This window comes from Manacus vitellinus, unplaced genomic scaffold, assembly GCF_001715985.3.
Source record: "Manacus vitellinus isolate BGI_N305 unplaced genomic scaffold, ASM171598v3 scaffold_5_pilon, whole genome shotgun sequence".
NCBI lineage: Eukaryota > Metazoa > Chordata > Aves > Passeriformes > Pipridae > Manacus > Manacus vitellinus.
This window is the reverse complement of record NW_021940682.1, coordinates 33,986,074-34,012,715: the sequence shown is the minus strand read 5'-3', so window position 1 is coordinate 34,012,715 and position 26,642 is coordinate 33,986,074. Positions and strand designations below refer to the sequence as shown.

Below are 26,642 nucleotides of genomic sequence, written 5' to 3'. Positions count from 1 at the left end.
GCAGTGAATGATTTGGCTCCTATGTTTGCCTTAAAATGCATTAAGAGTAAAGTTGCATTTTTAACACCCTGTGTATCTCTGTTAAATTTCCTGCTAAGAACCTTCAGAAGCAGGTCTTTGAGAAACACTCTCTCTAGAGAAAATCCCAATGATTTAAATCAAGGGATTTTGAAATGGACTTGTCCCTATCAGTTTTGGTATTTACTTGTTTACAGCCTAGAAAAGGTAGCTAGAGCTGAACAAAGGAGCTCTTCAAAGCCTTTCTGCAGAAAACATGTTTTAACATCATTGGAAACACAGTAACAGGTTAAGACTCCCAAGCATTGGTCTTTCTTTAGCCAAAGCATCTATTAATATAGCTGCTTCTTGTAATAAAGAGGGAGGTCTGGAGGGCTCTGAGCGGAGTGACGGAGAGGGAGGGGATTTAGGACTAACAGGTGGTCCTGAGACGTGCTGGCTGACGCTGAGCTCAGAGCGAGCACACTCTGTGTGGGTATTCGTGGGCTTTCCTCTCTCCAACTGGATATATGTGCCTGTTGTTCCTGGTGTAGCTGTGGAGCCCTTTCAGCTATGGCAATAAGAAATGACTTGAGCAAAACTATCAGGAGGATAGCACGGTTTTTTTACTGGTTTCCTAAATCATTGAGCAGTTCGAGGAGGAGGACAGTAAAACTTCTCTGGAAATCTGCTGGTAAGTCTGCTGCTCTATTTCTTCAGCCTTCTTTTCCTGCTTAAAAAAAAAAAATCAAAGGGAAAAAAATATTAATTTCCATTCAACTGGTTAACTTTTTTGGTCCAGCATTGTTTGCATTTTGCCATTCTTTGAGGCTCATTAGACAAAACCATAAAAATATTCTGGAAATGCAATAGAAGTTCATGAGGCTTGTTCAGATAAAGAATTCTCTTGCAGATGCATAATTTATTCTTATTCGTGCCAGTGATATTTGGTGTCCTGTTTTTTGTAGACCTTTTTTCTCCCTTAGGTATGTATATAGGAGCTCTAATATGACTCAAATAATTGCCTGAAATTATTTAGAATTGCCTTGAGCTGTTAATTCATCCAGAAGGCTGTGTAAAGACTGAACTGACTAAAGACCTCCATTAATTGTACCAGTGTTGACACAAAGCAGTGGGCAGCATTGAGAGGGCTTGTGTTCAGCAGTGATGCACTGGCCTTCACTTCCATTTTATCAGCCGAAATGCCTCTCAGCTCACCACTTAGTAAAAGGCAGTGCTCCTCATGACAATTCAGTGCTCTGATCCTTGTCCAGTCCTGGCAGAAAAGTGTTTACATTTGTCAGATTAACATGCTCAAATACTGTTTTGTTCCCTTAGCATGGTCTGTTAAGGCCAGTGCTGAGGCATATTCTCAGGGGGTTGGCAGAACACGCACTGCCATAGTGTAGGAAACTGAGTTCTTTCTGTTCTTCTTAAGGGACTAATGGTACAAGATCAGTTTTCTTTTGATTGTGACTCTTTGGACCAAAATGGTGAACTTGTCAATTCTGCAAGTATTTCAACATTAGTAGCAAATTTTTATTTGTATGAGATGGAATTTGTGTCATTTCCACAGTTGAGCAATTTAGTATTGTCCTTCAGATAACAATCTGTGACTCTTGAGATGGGAAGGACAAGTTGTAACTTCTGAAATCTGTCACAGAAACATTGTTGGGCCACATGTCTAAATGACATGACTTTTTCCCTTGGGAAGGAGACCACACATTTCAAATATTGAGGGAAGTTCCAGCTCATCAAAGTCTGTACAAAACTTTCCTTGATGAAGCTAAAGTTTTGATTAACCTCTCTTTGAATACTGGTAATCATCTCAAGTCTCCTAATACATAAAATCATCGTGAGTCCTCATAACACATCAGATCATTCCTGCTTCTCTTTTGTTACTGTAAAAAGTATCAATAAATGCTACTGAGAGCTTTGATTGCTAGCAGAGTTACACACGTGAAAATGTTTGCATGTATTATCTTTTCTCTCAGTAGTACAAAAAAATAATTGCATCCATGACTTGTAACAAGAAACAATGTGAACTCTGAGTTCTTTAAAAATAATACTTTTTCTGGGTTTTCTCCCATCTTCCTCTACATCTACTGGTTAGAATAAAATTTGCCTTTTTACTATTATTTTCACGTAAGTATCAGCATCTCTTTTGAACTGAGTACTGTTTGAAGTGCCCTATATATCCTTTTCTACCTGTGCAGTGAGATGATTACCACAAAATTGTGGGTTTGATGGAAAAGTGTATTTTAACAGACAATTACATCTGAGCAGAAAAATCTCAATGTGAAAATTCGACTCAAACTTCACATAAATTTAGAGAAGCCAAGCTCATTGAGGACATCTGTAATAAACTGGAAGCTGAAGCCTGGTGCTCCTCACACAGGGGAGGACATACAGCTCCTGCTTGCACTGATGTTTGCTCTTTAGTCTTTACAAAGACAGCGAGGGGCCTGAAACCTTAGCTACCCTGAAGTTCATGAACATTTCTGCCTTTTTCTGAAGTGTCCAGAATTCCACTTGGGTTCTTGACAAATTACAAAATTACTCACCTGCTTCCTCAACTCTGAAACACCACGTTTTTGTAACACTTAACCAAACCGTCCTTATGTCCTTCTGAGAGAGTTCTTCAACACATAAGCTTAGTCTGAGCAGCATTGACCATCCCTTGGTACACAGAGAGATTTGTTCTTACCTCCGGCACACTAGAGTCTTCAACTCTTTCTGTGCCTCTGTCTTTCTCGTGGGTTTTACTCCAGGATTGGCACTAACAGAATTTTTTATTCAAGATGAGCCAGGACCCAGGATGAGGCAGCAGAACAATTCTGGATCACTGGGCTTATTCCACAGATGAATAACCCAGCTGACAATTAAAGCTTTCAATGATCCTTACTGATAGTTTTTAGCTACTTATGCTTTAATAGAAAAATTAACATTTTAACAACAACAAAAGAGAAACTTTCATGATTTGGACATGTTAGGAAGACCAGGGATTACATTTTCTAATATGCTTTGTCATAGACTTTATGTGATATCATTCATCATGTGAACCAAGAGGTGGGCACTGTGCCTCTGCATAGTACCCTCAGACTTGTTGCTTTTGTTCTGCTTCTGTCCTTTCATATCTCAGGATGCCTTGTCCTCTCTGCTTGACCCAGAAATAAAATCTGCCAAAGCACAACATTAGTTTTTAAGCATGACAATGAATTCAGTACTGTTGTAGGTCATTGTGTTCGGGAAGTTGCATTTGGTGCAGTTTTAGAAAGAGCTATCAAAGCATAATTAGGAAGCTGTTCCTAAAAATCCTTAGTTTTCCAGCCTGTCCTTGGATGGATACTTTGGGATTGTTGACCATGGACTTTTGCCTACAGCTAATATGTTCTTTTCTAAGTACTAAAAGAACAAAGAAATTTTGAGAGTTCTCTTCAATAGCTGGTTTTTATTAAATTGCTTACTAAAGGACTAAAAAAGTATCCTAGACATGCTTCAGAGTATATTAAATGTAGCTGATAATGTTTTAAGTGCATTTAGTTTAATCAAGGGTACATAAAATTTTATAAGAGGCTTAAACTGAGGGATGTAGTAGTTAGGCTTCTGGAACCTTTATTTCTTTGAAATATGTTTCCTACAACATCTTAATAGAATTTGTGTTGACACATCATGTGTCTGGAAGTTTTATCATGATAAAGTACATACATACAGGGAGATATATTGAAAGACAAAAGAATTAGAAAAAATGTGGAAGACCAAGATAAGACTATAGAAAGCAGTGATCAAAAAAAAATCAAAATAGGCAAGTAGCTCCTATTTTCTCTGTCTTATAGCAGAGGAATAAGGTGAGGGGTGACAAATACAAAGGAGATAAAAGGATTTTTTATTATTTTAAATCCAGCATGTAATTAAATTGTAGGACTCATTACCAGAGGATGCTGCTGAGGTCAGGAATGTAACAAGATTTAAAGAGGGTCTGGAAGAATAAGAATATTCAATATTATGATAATTGAAGCTACAATAAGAGCTTTGAAATACATACATCTTTTTGCTTCAGGGTTTAAGCTAATTTTTAACAATTAGTGATTAATTTGAGATAATTTTGTGGCTCAAATCCCACAACTGTTACTGTTTCTTGCAGTTTCTTCTGAAGCAACTAATGCTATCTTTTGGTAGAGATGATTTTATGATCTGCATTGATTTAAACCTTTATGAAAATTTTCAGGCTTCTACAGGAGAAAACCAGATTTTGAACCTGTTTATAAAAGAATCCCATAATATCCTGTGGAAAACATGAAAAGCACAATGCTTGCTGTCATTATGTTTTACTTTGCAAAACTGCCCCAGGGGCAAACCCTGTTTGCTCTGAAGCCATTATAATAAATAAATAACTACAGAAATCAAGTTGATCTGAGGTGGGTGATTTTGTGTTGTTGTGTTTCTTACCAAATCCTGCTGGTTCATGAAGAGCTTTATTCTCAGGTCTCAGCTGGGGAGAGTTCTCGTCATTTTGAGCTACTATTTCTACTAGGTACTTTGGAAGGCTCTTTCAGAGGGCAGAAAGTGAGGATTTATTGACAAAATCTTAAACTAACTGTATTTCACACAAATGGAATTTGATTTTTACCCTTTACTGTTGGTTGGTGTTTTTGCAACTTTCCTTCTCTAGGGAGTTACCCCTTTAGTCTTCCTCTAATGTTAGAGTATTTTTATTGATTTTGAAGGACTTTTGGTCAGCATGGTCAAGCATCCAATATAAAATCACGTTTACATAAGAATATGTATTATGGAAAATAAATGAAAACCTTTACATGGGTATGATATCTTTTAAACTTGTTACTTCTTAAAAGAATTAACATATAAAGCTTTAACTGATCATACAATAAGAAAAGTCAACTTTGAGCTATCTCTCTAAAATATATCCAGATGGCAAAATAGATCTATAGCACATATGGGAAGGGGGAATATAATTTTAGCGTGATATGTCAATTTAGAATGTCTTAGTTTAAAATATTTGTAAATTCTCTTTTTTATTTTCATATTTGGCCTGCTAACATTTGATGCAAGCACCTGTGTCCTTATGTGGTCTCTTTAACTGGGTTATTCTGGGAATAGTTTGGGTATGTAGAGGTAGCATCCCTGTCATTTGGGAGACTACATAGCTGGGAAATTAATAAACAGATAATGCCACTGTATTTCTGTGTTCTTGTCAAAACCCAGTTGGTGAAAGCCATTGCCTCCTGGCTGCCTCAGACCAGTGGCATGTCACACCTCTGCAGTCTCTACAATCAGATCTGTGTCTTCTGCACAGATACTGCAACTGTCCAGTGAGCATCTATAAGTCTCCTGTGTTTTTAGCTGAAAAAAGTTCACCTGGTCATCCCCACAGTTCGCTGAGGCCCCTACATATCTGGGTTCACCAAGGCTCTTGCAGGCCAAGCTTTCAGGGCTTGCAGAGGGGTACTCAGAAGGAGAGTGGAAGTGATGGAAAGAGTTTTGGCCTAACACATGATAAATGGAGTGCAGAGGCATTTGGGAACTGTGGCTCTGGAGCATTCAAGCTCGTGCGTGTGGATAAGATGATTGCCTCCAAGGGAATATCATTTGAAGGATTAATTAGCTGTGTTTGGGAGAGGGAGCTGAAGGAGATTGTCTCAGTGGAAGCCAGCTAGGATATAAATCAGTTATATTTCAACCGAATGTAGTAGAAGACAAGGTGAGTTTATGATTGCAGGTGGCTGTTCTGGAGCGTGGATCCAACGAAAAAAGGTCACATCTTGTTGAGACCTGCTGGGGTGGGTAACCAAGACTTCTGATCCAACTTCTTCAGACTGCTGTACCTGTTTATTTCCTGAACTATGGCTGTGATTTACATAGTGCTGGAGATGGGTAGGATACTGCAGAAGACTGGAAGCAGATAGATGATGGCATTTTACCATCAGACCATCAGGGTGTGTAGACTTTTCCATTTATTTTGTGCATCTACTTTGGACATTTCAGCCCATTTGATTTGAATGTTCTTAATCATCCTTTAAGAGCCTGTGTCCAATGTTCATTGAAGAATACAAGGATTATTGATGTAAGTGTGCCATTTAAAGATCCTTTGTGTTGTGAAAGCATGATTTTATTTCTAGTCTCCTTTTCAAAAACTTCTCTCCATATGCTTTTCCTATGTCTTTTCATTTTAAGTAAATATATAAAATATTTTCCTTGTATGATGTGCTTAAAAGTGCAGTTACCTAGTTAGAAAGGAAGCTGTGCCTATATCTGTAAGAAAAATGCATTTATTAACAAAATGAAAAAGAAGATGAGTGTGGGATGTTAGTGTTGCCGGGTCACCAGGCTAGTTTAAAGTTAGTTGTAGAACACTGTAGAAGAAACACATCGTACTGAGTGACTGCACAGTAAAACATAGCTCAGTGTGGATAAATATGAACTAAACCATATGGGAAAAATGCTGGATGCACATATAGAGCAGTGGCTTCTAATTTAGCTGTTATCACTTGGAAAACAGAATTAATCAGGTGGACAGTTCTCTGAAGAGACTTATCTCAATGTTCAAGAAATAAAGTGAAACCCCAGAAAAACTGTGCTGTGCCTGCATGTCGCATGAAGCAATTTAGTCATCCTACCCTCATATAGCAGTATTTGAAGATAAAACCAAAGATTTTGAATTAGCTAGGAGGTTAGTAAACTCTTACAGACCAGGGCTTCTTCACTTGGTAAGAGGCAACTTGAAGAGAATATACGTTTGTACTAATAAGAATAGTGTGGAGAATTGCAAACAGAAGAGTTGTTTACTGTTTGTCATAGTGTAAAAGTTAGGGCCACATCATGAAATGGCCAAGCAAGGGGCTCTTTCAAATACATATGCATGTACATAAATTCAGTAGTGGAACTGACTGACATGGGATGTTTAGGAGACTAGAAGACTCAAATTTGTTCAAGAAAGGATTAGATAAATTCATGGAAGAAAGAGCCATCAAGGGATATTAAATAAAAAGATGCAGATACAACCTCTGGATCATTTATTTGTTTGAAGTTGCAGATTGTTGGAGAGTAGAAAGGCATAAGGGGGAAATATCACTCAAAAGTCACTTCTGTTGTCATATATGTGTTCCCTAAGCATCTTCTGGCAGGCTCTTCCCAAGACAGGATACTGGCCTAGATAGATCTTTGGTCTAACTCAGTTCATCTGTTCTTGTGTTTTTCAAGTGCAATACTGATAAAGGCCAGGGAATACGAAAGCCTCTCTCACTATTGTTGTTTTCTGTGTGACTCCCCACCCATTAAATAACTGATGGCTTTTTTGTTATTTGTGAGTCTGAATCTTTCCAAGAGAGATGCATTCTGTCAGTGTCTAAATAGTCCATGGCATGTTATTCTCTGTAGTGGTTTTCATTCATTGCTCTTGCCAGTCATGTGGCTTTTGCAAATTGCATCATGTGTTGTTTTATTCCATTTCTCAGATAATTAGATGAGATGAATGTGCCCTTCCAGTAAATTTCTTTTTCTTTGGCTCTATCAGTTTTAAATGAGACAAGAGAAATCTCTTTGTCTAATCTGCCCCCCTTCCAAAGGAAAATCCTGATTTGTTCCTGGAGATTTATTCAGATTATCATAAGCCTGTGATAAATGTAAGAAAAAAAGTCTGTTCAGAGACTGAATTTCATCTAATGGGCCCAATCACTGCTTGGATGAGGGTTACCAAAGTGAATGTCTGTAACACACGAGAGATGTCAGTATCACCAGGAATTGCTAGTACCCCTCATGTCTATTGTGGGCTTGCTCTTCTGAAGTATTTCAGAAGATTTAATTTTACTTTCTGTTTTTCTGCTGCTACATTTCTTGTTTCCTTTGTCAGTGTCAAGCAATAAAGGCTGAAAGATGCTGTTTCTCTCCACTGCATCCCTGTGCTGCCCTGGGAGCTAGAAGGAAGATGAGAGAAAAAAAGAGGATGATCAAATGTTGTGCATTAAACTAAGCAACTCACCAGTACAGCTGCCTCAAGGTCCACTATTGGGGTTGGCGAAGATGACCTATAACATCTGAAATAAAAGCTATGGATTGGTCACTTATGAAGAGTAACATTAATAAATTAGTAGTGTGGAATTACCTGTTTTAAAGAGATAATGTAACATTAGAGCCCAATATGTAAACATAGACCAAGCTTGGATGCGGTCTGCAGTAGCATGTTTAGAATTGAGCTGTACTCAGCATTAGAGGTGCACAAACACAACTATTTTTGTATTAAGCTTAATTTAATTTGATGGGTTTGATTCAACTTTTTTTCTCATTTCACATTTAAACATAACAGACTGAAGGTTTTGTTTGGCAGGAAGTTCAAGCTTTTAAATTTCATGTGATCTGTCACTTAAATGTCTGGCTTCCATCCTGCTAGGATATAATTGCTGTTTTAACTCCTCTAATGGATTGATGATTAATCCTTCAGCAGCAATTCAGAATGAACACCAGTATTGTGGCGAGGTAAGGTAGGAAAATCAGATTTCTTCTGAGCTCTCAGGACTGGTTTTCTGTGACCCATCTTCTCCATGGACTGGAAGTGGTATGTCTTGTTTGCTATTAATTCCATCAAGAACAGGGAGTTTGATAACTCAGGTCTTGTCAGGAACTCACAGTTCTGGGAGTGTCCTAGGCAGCACAGACAGATAGATCTAAACTATACTTTTCTTTCCAGTTCTTCCTTTTTGGTCGTGTTTCTCCTAAAGGGAAAACAAAATGAAGTGCTGATTTGTGAGTATGCTTTATGCTGGCTATTTTGGGGATTCGGCAATAGAGGGCACTAGAGTAAACGCTTTCAAAAAGCAGTGTTTTAATTGGATTTGCATACAAGAGTGAGAGCTCACTTCGGTTTTTTATGTGGAAGAGATTTTCTACACATTTGTTTAGTTTTTAACACCGGAAAGAGGATAACAGCCAGAGCAAGTGGAAGTCCCAAGATACCAGCATGACACGTAGTGGAACTATGTAAATACTTTGGATCCATTTTTGACTGCTTAAACAGATATTCTTCTGTTACTTTCAATCACATTTGCAGTGCAGAAGTGTATGCAGCAATGTGTTCCTGAGCCAGGTGTTTATTGAATGTAGAATCTGATGCCTTTAATTCTGTCAAAGGTGTATTTCAAATGAATTTTATGAAGCTGCCCCAAAAGGAAAACCAGGTGTGAGAATCTGTGTGCACCCACATCCCCATCCTTGTTCAGGCTCTGTTCTCTCAAAAGTTGGGAATTCAGCATATGCTCTAGACTGCTGCATTTTGTGGTTTCCACATGAAAATTTAATTTAAAGACAACCAGGGCTGCTTTTAAGCTATTGGTAGAATGTACTGGGTCTGGTGGATTAGGTAGGGAGTTGGGATTCAAATGCCTGTGGACAGGTTTGTCAGAGGAAAGGGTCCATAGCTACTATTTTACCATCATAGCCACTCTGCTGCCACATTGCTGCTGCAAATATAGATCAGTGCAATGCCAAGGCACTGTTCTGGCTGCCTGGCTGTGGGAAAAGTTGGAGAGAAGCATCCAGAACTTGTTGGGGAGCTGCTGTCCCTCTGCCTGCTTCCAGCCTGACTCTGGGGCTGCGTCAGGTGGGGGGCTCAGCCCTCTGCTCTTCTCCTGTGCTGCTTAATGATTTGTAAAGATACCTAACAACTACTGCAGTCTTACACAATATAAGCTTAAAAGGAAGTATTACTAGTTCTGTGGGAGATCAAATGTAAATAAATTCTTGTAAATTGATTTCTAGGGAAGGTCAAATCTAGAATTTTATCTACAGGGCACTTTTGTGTGTGTCTGTGTGTCATAACTTCACTGCAGTTTTAACATCAGAAACAGAGAATCAGGTTTGTTTTCTGTGCCAGAAACACAATCGTTTTGCTCTTGAACTGAAGGAGAAATACAGCTCCTTTGTGGTACATTGGTGTTGTCACTGCTAGACATGGTCAATAAAACCTGTCACTCTCCAGGTTCATCAGATTTTCGCTGTCATTTTCTCCCATTAGCCTGTGTGTGAGGGTGTGTGGTTTAATGTGTCTGCAGTACAAAAGCACTCTCTGAAGTCTGTCATGAAAGGATAGACAAGGTGATGCATCAAGTTATCTGCCAAGTTTTGTCTCTAATTCCTTGTTTGGAGTTACTGCACAGAGGAATTTGGCCTCCCCACCACTATCTGGCATGGAGAAGTGGGAGCCATAGGCTCTGTCTGCTGGACTTAATGAGCAGTTGTTTCTCTGGGGTCTCGTCCCTGGAAAGGTGCCAACAGAATCTGAGCACTTAGTCATTCCTTTTGCCTTTGATGCAAAGCTTGAGTATGATTTATTAGCCTTTGAATTTATTAACAGGCTGAGTCTTACCAGATCTCACGATTTTCACATGTAGAGCTCTGGAAGACAGCAGGAACTGCAGTGCTACAGGGTGTTGAAAAAAATCAACTAAATCTTAAGGTTATCTTAAGGTTTTTGTCAGAGAGGGACAGTGTCCCTACAAGGGGACCTCAGAAAACTAGCTAGGTACATGGGAGGAGAAGCTTGCTTGCTTGAAACCCCTTTTTCCCAGTTTCATCGTTTCATGTTCAGTCTCACAGTCTCACAGCTCAGAGCTGTTCAGTCTCACAGCCCAAGAAGGTTGTTTCTTAAGTTGTAGCCTGGAAGTTAAAAAACTAAAGAATGCCATAGATATGTGTGTATCAAGAGGAACTAAGGAGAAATGAGGTCTCTCCTCTCCCTCTTGTTCTTGTGCCCAGGTACTTCCAGAGGAGCCCTTACAGGGAGGAGGCATTTCAGGCTGGGGAGGGAGAGCTCAGCCCTGTACCCCTCAGTTTGCCTCCCAGAGACTGGCATATCTAAGAGCTCCCAAAATCATGAGAGCCCTGGAACAGTCTCAGGAGGGTATGTATTTCAGCTTTCTAGCTAGCTGTGATACTGAAACAGATAAATGAGACTGTGAGAAGTAAATATAACCTAAACTTGTATTTTCTTGTCTTGTGCTTTTCTTTCTAAAGTGTTTCCACTATTGCAAATTTATGTTTTAACCCTTACCTCAGTTGAATGAAATAAATGTTTTCAGCCTTGTTTGCAAACAGATTTTCTGATTATTTGCCAGGGTGGCCTGGCAAACAGTGGGTGTTCTGTTTCTGTGGGAGTGGTGACTGTAAACAGGACTGTATGCAGAGCATTATCTAGCCAAAAGAGGTGCAGTAGTATTCAGGAGCAGCAGCCTGTTTATAGGCTGGTTGTGTGGAATCCCAGGTTTGTGCAAGAGTGTCCTGTGACAAGTCTTAGCTGGATCCTGTTGGCAAGCACTGGAAGGAGGGAGAAGACTTTAGATTGTTGTCATATTGATAAAAATACAAATGAGCTTTACCAACAGATTAAATTTACATTAATTCTTTAATACTTCAGAGTAAATAAAAGGAGTTTGTGCCTGTCACTTAGGCTGAGGTGCTCAGAGATGTTTAAGCACCTGAGAACCAGGGTGGATTTTAAGAGCTGAAAAGCCCTTCCTCATGAATGGTTTTTACAGTCACTGGCATCAAGAGTGAACAATCCTCCCTCAGTAATCAGGGACCTTCTCTGTGGCAACTGCCAGCAAGCTTACCTGCCTAACAGTGGTCTCTTGGAGATGCCTAATCTATTCAAACACCTACATCCCAGTTCTTCAGTGTGCAGCTAGGTGGCAATGTCTCCTTCCACTCTTTGGACAGGCTGGTAAGCTGCCCTGGCATGCCAGTCCTGGCCAGCCTGCCTCACAGCCCCTCCCCCCGGGCTAAGGATGACTTTGACATAGAACGCATGTGTCTTGGTGTTTGCCATTATCTAGCAAACCCTCTGGCACGAACCAGGTTAAGATAAGCTTGTACAAAAAAAAAAAAGTATTTAGAAGCTCTAAAATAGACTACAGGATTATAGAGGTTTGTTAGAGGTACCAGCAGCAGAAACTGAAAAAAATTCACTTTAGGCTCTTTAATCTAAAATATCTGTCATTCCGTCCTGTTTTGCAGTTGGGTAGCTGAATTTATTTGTTAACCAATTATTTGCTATATGGTGCATACAATCAGAAGTATGGTCCCTGTGTTCCCAGGCAGCAGGGATGTTAGACAGTCCCAGGCTCATGCAGGCTGCTGATTTTTATACCTCTTCCTCTCCTTTGGACCTCGCTTAGAGTTCTCTGTCAGTGATTCACTCAGGGAAGAGTTTTCTCAGCAAAAGGCTGATTGCTCCCTTGGGCTTTGCAAATGTAATGTCCTTTGGATGTGGCAAAGTCAGGTTGTTGCCTGCCTAGAATGATAAACACAGCTAAAAACTCTGATTCTTAAATGGGTCAGTCATACAGCATTTTTTTGTGTGGTACCCAAACTCGAGCTTGGTAAGGCACTAGGCAGACAAAACTGAGTATTTGGGTTGGATCCTGGACTGTTCTATTAGAGTTAAAGCACATGCCTTCTGCTGAGGTCCAAATATATGAACTCATGATTTTGCAGGTCTGTGCCATAGGCACTCTATCTCAGTCACCACGAGTAGCCTGTTACAGGAGCTTATCCTGTTCCCAGGCCAGGGTTCCTGACCCTGAATGGGGCCATGGCACTTATAGATAAAGTTGCAGTTAAAGTTCAGGCTTCTTGGAGAATTTCCCTAGGAAGCAAGTTAAGCCAGTTCTATGGTCTTTCTCTGCTTGGGAAAGTGATAGAGGATCCTCCCTGTGGGAAGTGCCCCATAGAGGGCTTTATGACCTGTGGCCATGAATGGCCAGTGTACCTGCTGAAAGCAGTCTACAGAGAAACAGCAGAAGACCTTATGTGGCAAAGTGGTACTTGTGGATAGGCACGTGTTTACAGGGGTTTGGAAAATGTGGGCGTTGCTGGATCACAGTCTGATGTAAGGCTTATGTAGCTCCACAACAGAGAAAGAGCACAAAATACACACAGAGATCCCTCGGGGGAAAGGATGGCCGTAAGGAGCTTGGAATGGCCATAAGGAGACTGTCTTATCTGTAATAATAGGGATCCCTTAAAAATCACTAATTGGGTAATATGGTTGGCATGGACTTTATTTTAATCTCAGGCTGAAGTTAAGTGTGACTAAGATATAAAAAATAATCAGAAATAAAGGGAATTCCTTAAAGATAAAACCAGTGTTACAGCAGGGCTCCACCCTGTAGCAGCCGTGCTTAAACCTTCCTAAGGGCTGTTTATTCAAATAGGTTTCTTGTTCCATTATAGCATTGACTGAAACGGTTAAAATCTTTATAGCAAGGTAACTCATCCTCCTTAGCAAAACACCTCAGTCTCCTTAAACTGAGACATCTAGTCAAACCACTGTTGCAATAGAATAATAAGGTTCTTTATTATGTCTCAGTAGTTGACAATGCAACTTTTAAAGCATAAGATTTGTATGTTTAATAAATCGACACTTGCTTTGCATTTCCTAACAATTCAGGACAGTTATGCATATGCAGTGTTCATTGATGCATCAGTTTCATAAATAAATGCAGTGTACAGGACAGTCTGAGCATTAGTAAAATAAACCTGTTAGCTTTTCTAGATGTCAGGGAATGCTTTTATCAGCTGTGCCCAGTTAAAGCCTCCAGATCTTTGATTTCAAAGAACAGAATTCATTTCAGATCACATCAGGAAAGAGCACCTGGTTCTGATTGCTTTTCAAGCAGAAATATTATGGCAATCCACACTCTGATGACCAAAACAGTCTTTCCAGAATAATAGCTACTTTTTGAACTCATGGAAATTTTGGGAGTGCTCCAGTAAGGGATTACCAGAAAGACATATTTTTTTTTAATTTACTGCTGCCTGGACCTTTGTGAAACATTGTATGCCACGATTGGAATAAAATAATCTATTTAAAGCTAAAACAAATATGAAAAAAAGATTTAAAGTATTACTGTTCTAGGAAAAAATCATCCTTTTTCTGATCTTTCTGAACTTATAATCAGTATGGTAAAATCTAGCTTATGATTGAATGTTTTATAGATGAAGCTTTTACATTTTTTGCAATTATGCCTACAATAGCAAGGTGGAAATTATGAGCTTGTCTTACAAATAATATTAGAGACTCACAAATTAAAATGAATATAAATGACAAACAAAACAGCATTGAGAGTTAATGTTTCCTAATGTAATAAGTAATTATGTTTCAGAACACTGTTTAGCTGACAGACTTTTTCCTAATATTATTTGTGAAAATGCGTCTTTAGAATTGGGCATGCTCAGTATATATGTTTGTGTAATCATAGAAAGTTGGGGAATTAGCAAAGGCTGGTGTCCTACAGATTTGTGCCCCATTCCCCATAAGCTCCTCACCATGGAGGTGATATGCAGTAGCTAGTTGTCCAGACATTGCCAGACAATGGTGTAATAGGTGAATTTTGCCAGCCTTGCCTTGAGTGTGGGTATTAGTTTGGGTCTCCCTCCTTTAACCAGGAGATAATTTTCATAAAACTTGTATGAACTTAATTAGCTTTTAGGCCATGTGTAGTTGAAATAGTTAGCTCTTGCAGAGTTACAGGGGGAGAACAGAAAGGTAGACATGCAGTATGATCTCATAAGCATTTTTTCTACAAAAGAAGGTAACTCAACTTGCAAAGTAAAGAACTCAGAAATAAGGGGAAAAAAAAGAAATTCAAAGATTACTTTCATTTGACCTTTTTTTACTTGTGCATGAGTTATATTGGTATATTACTTATATTTTTAATGAAGTGCTCCCATCCTGGTATTCTCATGGAGCTACCCTGTTCCCTCACCCAATGAACAATGGCTCCGAATTTTATTTATTCCTGTCAGGTAAAGATGAAGCTTTTCAGCTGTGTTTTAGGGAGTCCTTTCCCAAGCAAAATAATTAAACTTGCCTTAGTGCACGTGTAGCACAAATGCTGTATCAGGCAAAGGAATGTGATTGCATTACCCACATTTTAATTTTGACTTTTGGATGATCTGCTGGTACAGGGATCTTACATTAAAGATCCAGTTCCCAGCCAGAGGAACAGCATTTCAGAGAGCACTGTCCTGTCTTGCCCCATAACACCACTGATGAATATGAATTGGAAGTGAGAATGTTCAAGAATTTATTTTTCAGGCACTGTAATGGGAATCTAATCAAACATTAGGGAAACTGGTCTTTTTGAGAGGTTGATAAGGGAACAAAAAGCCCACCCAGAATTCCTCTTTTACTATAAATCTGGAAAGTGTAAAGCTTTGTAACAGAAAAAAAAATAAATTTAAGTGTAGTTTAGTTAGACAAAATGAAAGCATTTCCTCCAAAAGTCATTCTTGGAAATGGCTGAATTGTTTTAGCTGAAATGTTCTAAAACAAACAGCATGATGTTCCCCAGCATGGTAACTTGAAGTACAAGTGGTTGCTCTTTGGCAAAATTATAAGCAATTTAAAACCTAAAAATAGAAAGTGACATTCAGTGCTAGACAAAAGTGACATCATGAACTCTGCTCAACTTACATAGAAAACTAGCAAATATAACAAGGCTTCCAAGCAAATACAGGTTGTTTTTGTAAATACTCTTGAAGTGATTCTCTCTTTGAGATTAAAGGGCATATGAATCACCTGATTTCTTACTAGAGATGGGGTCATCTGCCCCTGTTTTAATGAATTTACATTTCTAATAGCCATCTCAGTTGACTTCGCTAGCCAGGAAGTGAAATTTCTGAATTGTTACTGAAGGCAACTTTGTGATTTACCAGCTTAATTAGGCTTCAGATAAACCACTCATTCTGTTTTCAATATTCATTTGTATATTAAGAGAAGCTAGAGCTTAAAACACATAAAACCAACAGTAATTCTATGTGTGTAGAATTTTTTATCTGTAAATCAAAAATATTGCATCTTTTCTGAGAATGGCCCCTTTTGTGCTTACATTACAACAGCTAATACCTAGTTTGTGCACGGACCTTTTGAAAAAACATCTAAGTGAGGCAGCCCTGATCTAACCAAAGAACTGCTTAACTGCAGCGCTGCCAGTGTGACACTGGGAGGTGTGCTGTGCTGTCACCTTCGCTCCAGTGAATTTACATCTCCGCTAGTATGTAGCTATTATTATCTTTATGTGCGGATGGGGAGATTCAGTCGAGAGGTGGTAGTTTCTCTGAGGTCACGTAGCAAATGAGGATGTGTCTCACTCCTAGGTTCTGCCTGCAGCAACCTCATTTCTAAACACCACTTCTGTTTGTTTTTTTTTTTGTGTGTGTGTGTCTGTGTGGGTTTTTTTAAGATTGCAAGTACACCTGCCATGCTCACTGCCAAGACCTGGTGCACCTGGGCTGCCGGCGGAATGGAAAATTAATGGACTGCCTCGCTCCGCATGACGCCTTAGATTCATCTTGCAACAAGGGTCAGGTAATAGATCTTGTGTTCTTGTAATTACTGCTTTCTCTTGTCAGCTCTGTAATGAAGTGTGGTCTGCCTGCCTCACCCAGATGCTCAGGAAGAATGTCTCACTTAGGCATGGCCAGCAAACCTGGATTTCTCACTCAGTGCTGTGATTTTACATTACCGCTGGGTCAAGGTGCAACTGGCTGCTGCCAGCTGAGTCACTCCTGCTCCAATTAGTTTTCAGTTTTGGACTGAAAAGTAGTCCAGCAAAACTGTGTTTTTCCTGTTGGTTCGGGTCACTGTGGGGTCAAAGCAGGCATGTACAGCAAGGGATGAGAACATGAGGACAGAGCTCCTCTTCATACAGACTTGTCCATACCACAAGGCAGTTCACAGAGTGATCATGATGGCCCAGGTGCCCTGTGCTGCTGGGTGTAGTGTCATAGGGAGGCAACTAAAACTAAGGGTGGGGTTATTTGTGACCATTAGAGATCCTACTTGTTTAGTGTTAATTCCCCAGTTCTTATCAAATCCCTGTTAGGGTAATTTCAAATTTCCTTGCCTGGATTCCCACTGGCTTCAATGGCTCATTGGTGTGCTTCCTCATTTCCTCATTTACTGTTTGTCCTCCACAAAAGTCCATCCAGTCTTAATCACATGTTACACTCTTGAACATTTACACCTAACCAGTAGAAACTTCAGAGAGGGCACCTGTGATAAAATAGAGACACACTCCTTTTTTATTTTTTGGGGGCAGGAAGGATAAAAAATGCATCGGGTTTTTTGTGTGCAAGTTTCTTTCTTCAAGCCTTTTATTTAGGCACCAAAAACCCCTTCATTAACCAAGGTCTGGTCTAGACTTAGACTTTTACTGGTTTAACTGGAAAGTGTTATTCAAAATCTAATTAGTGAAAATAAGTTGGTATATGCATATTCACAGTGGTCAGTTTAGCCTTTATACTGTTTTTAGAACTCATATTCAAGAAATGTCCTTACTGGGGGAGAGGGAAAAAATCCCAATCGATCCCAGACCCAGCTATCGTTGGGAATGTTCATATTATTCACTGTAAGAATCAAGTGATTCATAGAACAGTCAGACCCACCTTGGCTTTCACTATCCACAGAATTTCCAATCACAGACTGCACCATCCTGCAAACTATCAGCTGTAGAACTTGTGCCCACCCAAAAGTCTCCTGTCTCCAAGAAGTCTCCTCTCACTTCAGCCCCACCGTAAGATGCATAAATGCATAAAACACACCAGCTGTACACCCTATATGGCTTTTCCTACCCAAAGGATCTCATGTTAGCAGGTTTGTGGGGTGGGTTGTTTGGGTTTGGGTTTTTTTTAAATAATATTGTACCGAATAAGAATTTTTCCATTTAAGTTAAGCATATTTTGATATCTTACAAATTTTTATGTTGAGGCCTTAAAAGACTATTCTGTATCTCAAGAAACTAGAACTCTTGGGTATTTTTTCTTGCAGTATTGGTAATTTTTAGTATAACTGCCTTTACAAGCTGCCCAGTTATGTACATGAAAGACTGTCCCATAAATATGTTACCACACTACAAAAAGTACCATTTTTAGACAGTAACTTCTGCTTAAAATTTTTGTTTCCTGAAATCAGTCTGATCTGAGGAACCAAACTGATGCCCCTTGTCTTCAAAGTCATTACTGTTTTCCTACTCCAGTTTACCAACTTGTCTGACATGCAGTCACAGTTCATTGTAGTAACAGCCTTATTTAAAGGCAGATACTAAATAATACCAGGGAGGACAAGGGAATCCTCCTTGAAGATAACAAAAGTTTATTCTAAGTCAGCTCCGAAGTCCAGCTACACAATTGTGAACCAAAGATGATGTACTGCCATTTCAGTGAAATAGTCTGAGGAAACACAAAGCAAAGCAAACTTAACTTAATGGAAAAAGCAGCAAGAAATGTTAACATATAGTTGAGATAAACCCCAGGACTTTAATTTCTCTGTGATGATACTCACCAGTAAATCAACTAAAATATTTTAAGTGCCTTCTCAGAGGATTCCAAATTAAAAAATAGCACAGCACTTTTCCTTCTCAGATTTCTCTTAAGCAAAATTTCTACAGAATATATAGAAGGCCTAAAATCTGGCTAGAAAACATGTGTGATAAACAAAGTTAGACTTTATCCTCGGACCTTGCCATAAGCATGTCAGACAAATTCCAGGAAGCATTTTTACAATTTCATTTTTTTTAGCAGGAAAAGAAAATGGAACTTGCTACAGACATGTAAAAAACAATTTTTATGAAAACCTAATTCTACCAAAAAAGTAAAACAACCCAGATAATTAAAAACCATATCTTGTCACACAAAGATTGTAATGACTTCCAGTGAACAGAGAATGTTCAGCACAGTCATGGAACAGGCTGCCCAGGAAAGAGATGGAATCACCATTCTGAAAACGTTCAAAAAACAAGTAGATATGGCACTTAATGATATGGTTTAGTGGGTGTGGTGGTATATTTGATCAGAGGTCAGACTTGATGATCTTGGAGGTCTTTTCCAATCTTAAAGACTCTAGGATTTTAAAATTTCTGGGAGCCCTTGCTGAGCTTTCTGTGTGTCCTCCAGGTCATCACTGAATTTTCTCTGCAAGTGCAACGTTTTATCTTGTAGGAGAGATGCTGCTCCAGCCACCCAAACTGTGACTGAGGGCAGAGTGTCTCTTGTGAGCTCCTCATGACTTGCTGTTGGAAAGAGTGAGGGGAATAACTCAGATGCTGAAAGCAAGAGTAGCAGGGATGGGGACAAGGAAGGACAGGGCAACATAGGTTTTGAAAGTGCAGGTGACTGTCAGCAAGACAATACCACTGGAGCAGAGAGAGAAGGGCATTAAAACTGATTTTTACTCGAAAAGACTCATACAGCTTGGCTGTGAGAGATCTAAGAAAGAGCTAGTGCTGTCTTGGGTATGAATACTGAGCAAGGAAACTGTTTCTTGCTCTTTGAGGCTTACAGTACTTAGGGAAGCCAAATTTCATGTGCATTTGTTTGTGTGCAACAAGATCGCATCAAAGAAGTACTGGTTTTTTTCCTACTGATTTCCTTCCTCTTGGAAGAAGTCACACTTTGGCTGCTTGCAGTGGATGACAGTTGTTGCAAATCTCCTCTTTCCTCACTAGCTGTTTGGGTCAGTGCATGTCTGACAACTGATACATGTAAGATGAGGATTCTAGTGCTGTTTTCAGCATCCGTCATCCGTTGCTTTTGAAGCAGCAATCATTTACGTGCAGAAAACCTGGAATGGTTCCTGTTGGGTCATTTTCTTTGCACACAGCTGTCCCTGATGCACAGCGCAGAGCTATCCCTGGAAACTGCAAGGTTTGAATTCACTCCTTCCTCTGCTACTGACCTGCTTGTACCTCTTTGTCTTTCTAGGACTTGCCTAGAAAGGACCTTTCTTGTAGGTAAAAAAGGAATTAAAATTTTTTAGGAGAATTTTAAGATGTCTAAATGGGAACACTGTTGCAAAAGCCGGCATTTACAGGTTACTATTTAATTAGACACTCCCAGCTCAGTTGCCTTCTCAAAATTACTTTCCTTCCATGCTAACATTTCCTGGACTTACCAACATTAAGGTGATTTTTTCCTTTCTGTTTAAAGTTTGAACCTACATCTCATATATAAAACTGAACAGGTGGTTTGTATATGATTGTGAAGGGGTCAGAGGATGGGAAAAAGACTGAATCTATTTTCTTTAGAAACTTATTCTTGCGTTCTTATTCTGTGGATGGTGTCTAGTCTGCAGAGTTTTAGTTAGACACAGGATCGTGCTTTTGAAGCACATCATCCAGTCATCTTCACTTCCCTTGTTTTGGTTGATATCAGGGAGCAGTCTTAGGGCACATAAAATTAATTCCACTTCAGGTGAAAATTAAACTGTTTCCTGAAACCTCTGAGAAGAAGCACTCCAGGAACCTACCTAACACTCATGGTCCGCAGGATCAAAGAAGAGATTTTCTTAAGTAAAACCTATGAAGTGTTTGTAATTAGGACTTTGGATTCTCAGCACCACTCACTTTCCTTTACAGAGCCGCTTGTGTTGCACTACTGTATTTGCTAACATAGGTGTTAGATTCTTGGCACAGAACAGTCCCCAGTGAGAAGCAAACTGATATGTGTTCCAGCAATGCCCGCTTTTGCTTTATCTACATCGTGACTTTGAAAATCACATGGCATGCAAACCCAGATAATTTTGCATGAGCTATGCTAGTCAAATGCATAGCTTCAAAGATCACACATGTATTTAGGATTGTCTCATCCATACAGTGAGCGTCAATTTAAAATGTGAAGGGATTTTGCAGAACTGCTCGAACTTTATAGTATTAATAGAGAGGAATTACTTGCTAACAAGCCTTAGTCCTGGGCTTTGTGCCTTTTCATCCTGCTGAGATAACCATTTTGTTTTGAAGTGCAATTTGTTTATGTGGGCAAAGCACTAGTTTGAAGTCATTATATTGGCATTCTTGTGCTGGTACAATTTAGATCTCTTCTTGTGAAGGTACATGGCACCTCTTTATTTGTATAAGTTCCTCTACACGGGTAGATTATTACTTTGAATATGATGGTAGACAGTGCTTTGAGCCCTAACTCTATATGGCCTAAAACCATTTTAGCCTGGTTCAGGCAATGTGAATATATATTCTGCTTTTTCCGAGTGGTATAAACTGCACTTCATGACCTGGTGGTGCCCTGAGTGCAGCAGAACTTGCAGCTCGGTTGTAGTTCCGGTCCTGAATTCTCGTTCATGCCTGTACACTTTTGCATGTTTCCCATGCCCTTTCACTCCCAGTGGCATCTGCACTGCTGCTTTTGGACAATGCTGTTTTAAAATGGGTCAGGAAAATGTTGTAGCTTCTGATATTCGCTCTTGCAAAGCTTGATCAGCTCTTCAGTTCACAACACAGCTTGTGAACAGTGCTGTCAGCACAACAGGGACTGGGTGTTGTGATGTGGCTGGAACACCTTAAACTCCAAATAACCCTGAACAAGTATCTTGTTGAGCCAGAGTTTGAGAATCTGGGTTTAGGATTTCCCTTGTGGGGAAGAGGAATTCCATACAGGCTCTTAACTGATTTTGCAAAGGGAGTTAAGAGATTTCCAAGGAATTTTCATCCTGTGCAATTCTGCCAGCCACTAGAGCACTTTGGTGCACACGAGTGTTCAGATAGTCTCAGAATCTGCTTGACTTTGTTAACAAGTAATTGAAGCAAAAAACCTGAACTTTGAGCTCCTTTCTCTATGTGTGGAAATATATATGTATACCTATATATATTTAATTACAAAAAGATCTAGAAAATTCCATGATGCAGCTGTTCTTAGAGATCATTAAGGCTGCAAGGTTAAATACTTGAAAATGAAAGTCACAATGTCAAACATACTGCAAGTACCCAGTGGCAGAAATATATGGCTCAGATGAAAAGGGGATGGTGTTTTGCTAATTGTGTGGCCTTAAATATTTCCCTTCTGAACAGACTTCCTATAGTGATTAAAGAGGAAATGATGGATATAGGTTCTCTGTGGTCTTGTAATAGAGCTCAGAAAGAACTGGGGAAAGACTTGCCATTTTCTTCCAGGAAAAAGCAGAGTGGGATGAATAAAGCTCCCTTCCAGCAACCCTCTCCTGAGCTACCACATTGCCCATTACAGGCATACCACCTCTGACTGACAGTGCCAAGGCCTTCTCAAAGTCTAAGAAGTACTGAAGCCATTATGTGGACTTCAATTTTTTCCTATTTTTCTATCACTCCGGATGGATCAAAATGTTGCATTTTTTTATGTATGAGCCACAGATAGAATTTATTTTCTCCTTCAAGATGACAAGCCTTCCGAAAGAGGTCTCACTGCACTCAAATTTTCCCAAAGGCAGAGGGTGGTCAGAGATGAAGTTTGTACAAGACCTGAGGCATTTGGTAAAGCATAGGAAGAGATATAGGCTGTCCCAAATGATTTGGACAACAACACCCCACAGATTGCTTTAAATTGCCTGAATGCCATGGAGAACATTGAGAGGAACTCACAGTGTCAGTATAGAAACTTCTGGACCTGGGAGGGCACTGAGGTTGTCACCTAAATGTAACTGGAACTGAAAGGGGTTTCAGTTCTGACCCTTCAGAGATGCAGTAGCTGAAAATCTCTTTTCAAAAAGAAGACACTGAGAAAAAATTGACAGCACAGAGCAGAATATCATGATTTAGATGTGTACAGCTCTAGATGAATAATGAAAGCTACCATTGAGCTATTGATTGCTCTCGTCTACTAACTCTTGGTAGTGGTATTTCAAATCTCTATTAAGCTTGGTCATGCTTGGTAGTAGTTGAAAGGAAAAGAAGAAAAGTGAATTATGTTTGTTTTGGCAGACAGAGTATGATTTAATTTTTGCCAGTGACTGAAAACTTAAACCAAACGTGAAGCTCATTTCAGTTCTACTTGTGTATATTGCTCACGTTACTATTATGGAAATCTATTTGCTGAAAATAAAAAACTTTATAGACTATACAAACTGGAAATTACTCCCAAGCTTTCAAAAAATAATTTGAAAGTATCCACAAGAGTTCCTGGGGCACTACCGTCTGCAGCCTTTTCTGACAGAGATATTATTAAAATGGGCTTTGTACAATACTGACTTAAGATCTTTAAATCATAAATCAATTGCAACATTCTATGGAGTCTAATTTACTATATCAGCTATTTGGTCTTCTTTAGTATTCTTTGGCATAAGCCTCATGGAATAGTCTGTTGGGTTTGCTAGAGCACACTGAAGAAATGCTCAGGCTGATGGTGACTGAGGCAGCAGTTGAATATTGCAGGTAGGATGAATCCAAAAGTCATATTTAAATGAGGAGGGCTTTTTAGAACAAAGAATAGATTTCAAAGTCCAGTAAGTAAAGACTGGATGGGGCATGTCGGGAGGGGACTTGTATCATCATACCACCAAATAGTGTTAATTTTAAAATTAATATTTTTGACAGGATGAACTTCAGCTTGTTGGCACCTGGTGGAAATTTTCAGCCCATAGAAGCAATCTGAATTGTGATCTTACACCACCGTTTTTTAAACATTTTTTAAAAACCACAGATTTTGATCAGTAAATCTATCTTTAAACTTTTTTTCTTAAGTTGGGGTTGTTGGGGCTTTTTTCCATTTTAAGTACATGGTTAATATTCAGGCCTGACCTTTCAAACAGAAAGGTAGCAAGCTCATTGCTTAAAGCACACATTGCTGAAACCTAGAGATCAGTTATCAGTTGGTTAGCAACCAGATCAACTCCAGTCAAACAGCTCTGATTTTCTAGTCCTGTAGAAGTCAAATTCAGGAAATTTGTTTCAGGAAATCAAATTACAGGATGAGGGGAACATTTAAAATGAGTTTTTGATTTTTGTAGAGCTGCGTGTTTTCATATTCAAGAGGTTTGTATCATCTTCCTAGAAAATGATATGTTTCCCTAATAATGTAGGCAGCTTCAACCTGCTGTTTTGTCAGCTTTCACTGTAAGATCAATGTTTTTCTTCCACTATTTATTTCTAATACAGACTATTCTTACCACACACATTTTTCCACCATCCTTTCTGGTTCCTGCTGTCAGTGTTGTTGGCTGAAGGATGTAAAATATACCAACTGTATTTTTTTATTGTGTGAGTTTTCTTCCTAATTCAAAGTTTTTAATATCTTCTCAGTATCTCAGCAGGCTCAGCAGAGCACAGATGATTACATTACAAATGTAATACAAGTAATACAGGCTTGCATGTCCTGTGTGTTCCAGGTGGTTCTCTGATATTCAAATAGCATTGCCTAATCATGCTGAGAAAAGGTTCAAGGAGAACTGATCCTCTAAAACATTAAGTTCTGTGTGTTGTGTGAGTTATAAAGTGTGATAAGTTGCAGACTGATGTAAGGGGTGGCCAGGCTTTGCTGGAGCAAGCAGAGGGGAGGCTGGCAACACGCCAGGATCCTGAGGGTTGGGCTTGTGATAGTTTGCAGCAAAGGGCTCAGAGAACAGTTTCTGTCTTACCTTCAGGGTAGATTTTCAACATGCAGATCAGGACAGTATGTTTTGATGTGATGTGTGTAGGCAAATGGATGTTGCATCAAAATTTGGCGTGCTTGAAGATGGGTATTTTGCTGTTATATGTTGTAGATTATGATTGTACATGGAAGTTGCCCACTTGCTAGCTGATAAATCACTGACTATGATAGCATCTTGAGTGCCTCAGTCAGCCCTCAAAACATGCAAAGAAAATGAGCACTGGCTGGGAAATTGTTGAGCAGGGGGTAAATGCTGGCCCTTGCAAGTCTCTATCCCAGTGCAGTCCTAAGACTGACTTTTCTTAAAAGTCCATGGGCTGTAGATGACAGATGGACGACTGAACTTCACCTTTCAGTTAGAGACAGGCTGGTAAACAGAGTGACAGTGGCTTTCATTCCACCCTTCATGGGCTGATTATTTATTTTATATCCATTAAAAACACCAATCTAAATGGAATTACCAGAAGCCATGTCAGGTCTGTCCGATTTATTTATCCACAGAGGTGACTGGTTTCCAAACAGAACAAGGGTCTGAAGAGATATTTAATATCAGACACTTTTTAGTGCATTTATTCAAGAGGCTGATTTTATTCTGCATTTGAATGTTTAGGAAAGTAGCTGGGCTGGTGATGTGACTGCAGACTACTTAATTCATCCCATGTAGACCTGCCCTGAGCAAATAACAAGATGGCAGTGAGAATCGATTAGAAGAGAAAGTCAGGACTGTTGTGAAACCCATATCCCATTTTCTCAAATATTCATGGATCTTCACTTTTTTTTTTTTTCTTACAGTTTCAGCCTTTTTTGTTTGAGTTATGGCATTAGCAGCTGTTGGAAATATACACAGAAGAGATTGCTTCTGCCTTTTGATTCAGTGCAGGAAGGGCATGATGCAAAAGCTTCCCTGGTGGGGAAGGAAGGTGGGGAGTGGTTTTTGATTATTTTTAATGATAACATTGCTGGGTGAAGATATGAAAATATTTGTTCCCAGACTTTGATCCAAGTAGCTTGCCAACCAGCCACCCCACAGACAGCTGTTAGGAAAACAGGTAGGCAACAGAGCTCTGTTTGTTCTGTTTGTTTATCTTACGGGAATGTAAAGCCTTGTTTCCCAGAGAGCAGGAATCAAACGACAGCAAGTATCATTTTTTTCTTACTGATTCATGGCTTCCTCTAACTGGTGACGCTGCCTAAAAGCTGCTCTCCAGACTCTTCCTCAGTGCAGAAGAGCCCACCTGTTTGCATAAGCTCAGTTTCTCCCCAGTTATGTGTGTGTGCTGCATGGTGGTTCTTTTTATTTAAGCTATTGTAAACCTCAATTCCTCAATTCCTGCATAGGTCTCAGTGAGGATCCAGCACCTCTGGTTCCTGAGATGTCATGCTCCTTTACTGCCAAGTGAAGGAAGCTGCCTAGATTCAAAAGGCTGTTGTATTGTTTCTTCTGAACACAGGAGTCTACATCTATGTAGACTCCTAGAAGATTTTTAGATCTGGTTTGTTCTACAAATAATATGCTGATGATCAGCTGTCATTGCTTTTTTGTTGGGTGGAGGTTTTTTCTTTTGGTTTGTTTTTTTTGTTTGTTTGTTTGTTTTTTGTGGCTGTTTATTCCACAAGTTATGTAACAACCCTTTCAAAAATTATATAAAATCCCTTAATTGCTTCTTTCAAGATATACACCTTACATTATGGTTGTGACATTTCAGATGAGATTTTTGATCCAACAGTAGTTTTCCATCTTGATCACCTTTCACCTATGACCTTTAGATTTCTTATGACTTGTGACCTGGTTCCTAATAAAAAAGCCCCTCCAATGGGTGAGTTTTGGATCAGCTCCTGGCCCAGATGTTCTGGAGCCATGCTGCATGGAAGCTGGACAGTGCCCCAAGAAGATAAACCCAGCTGGTCTCTGCATGCCTGCCCCATGTGGATAACCCCTAGAGAAAAACGGAAAAAATCACCTACCCTTTACATTTGAAAAGAAAACATTCATCATGGAATCCCAAGAGATCTTCAGACACATATGTTACAACTAGTCTTGTGAACCAATGGAGAGCTGAAGATGCCCATTTCAGGTATTTTGCCTTCTGATGTGCTACAGTCAGATGGATAACTGGATACAATTACTTGCTTTGCCTAAATCATATCTTATGCTTCTCCATCTCTTTCTCTGCTGATGCTTGCAAGTGTGTATGTAACCGTGGTAAATCTCCTTTTAAGGCTTTGTC

General features: G+C 39.4%; 1 protein-coding gene across 2 annotated transcripts in view; it reads left to right on the top strand.

Annotated features, from left to right (window-relative positions):
- The first annotated feature begins 389 nt into the window (after positions 1 to 389).
- Positions 390 to 26,642, top strand: part of RASSF3 (Ras association domain family member 3) — a 91,980-nt gene continuing 65,727 nt past the window's right edge. Inside the window, exons 1-2 of one of the 2 annotated variants that reach the window (XM_008926524.3) lie at positions 390 to 691; positions 16,251 to 16,375. In XM_008926524.3, coding sequence (XP_008924772.2) covers positions 571 to 691; positions 16,251 to 16,375 — 246 coding nt within the window. In that variant the 5' untranslated portion in view covers positions 390 to 570. Of the gene's footprint in view, positions 692 to 14,759; positions 14,812 to 16,250; positions 16,376 to 26,642 lie in introns of those variants that run through there. The other variant, XM_029963588.1, reaches the window with a different exon arrangement.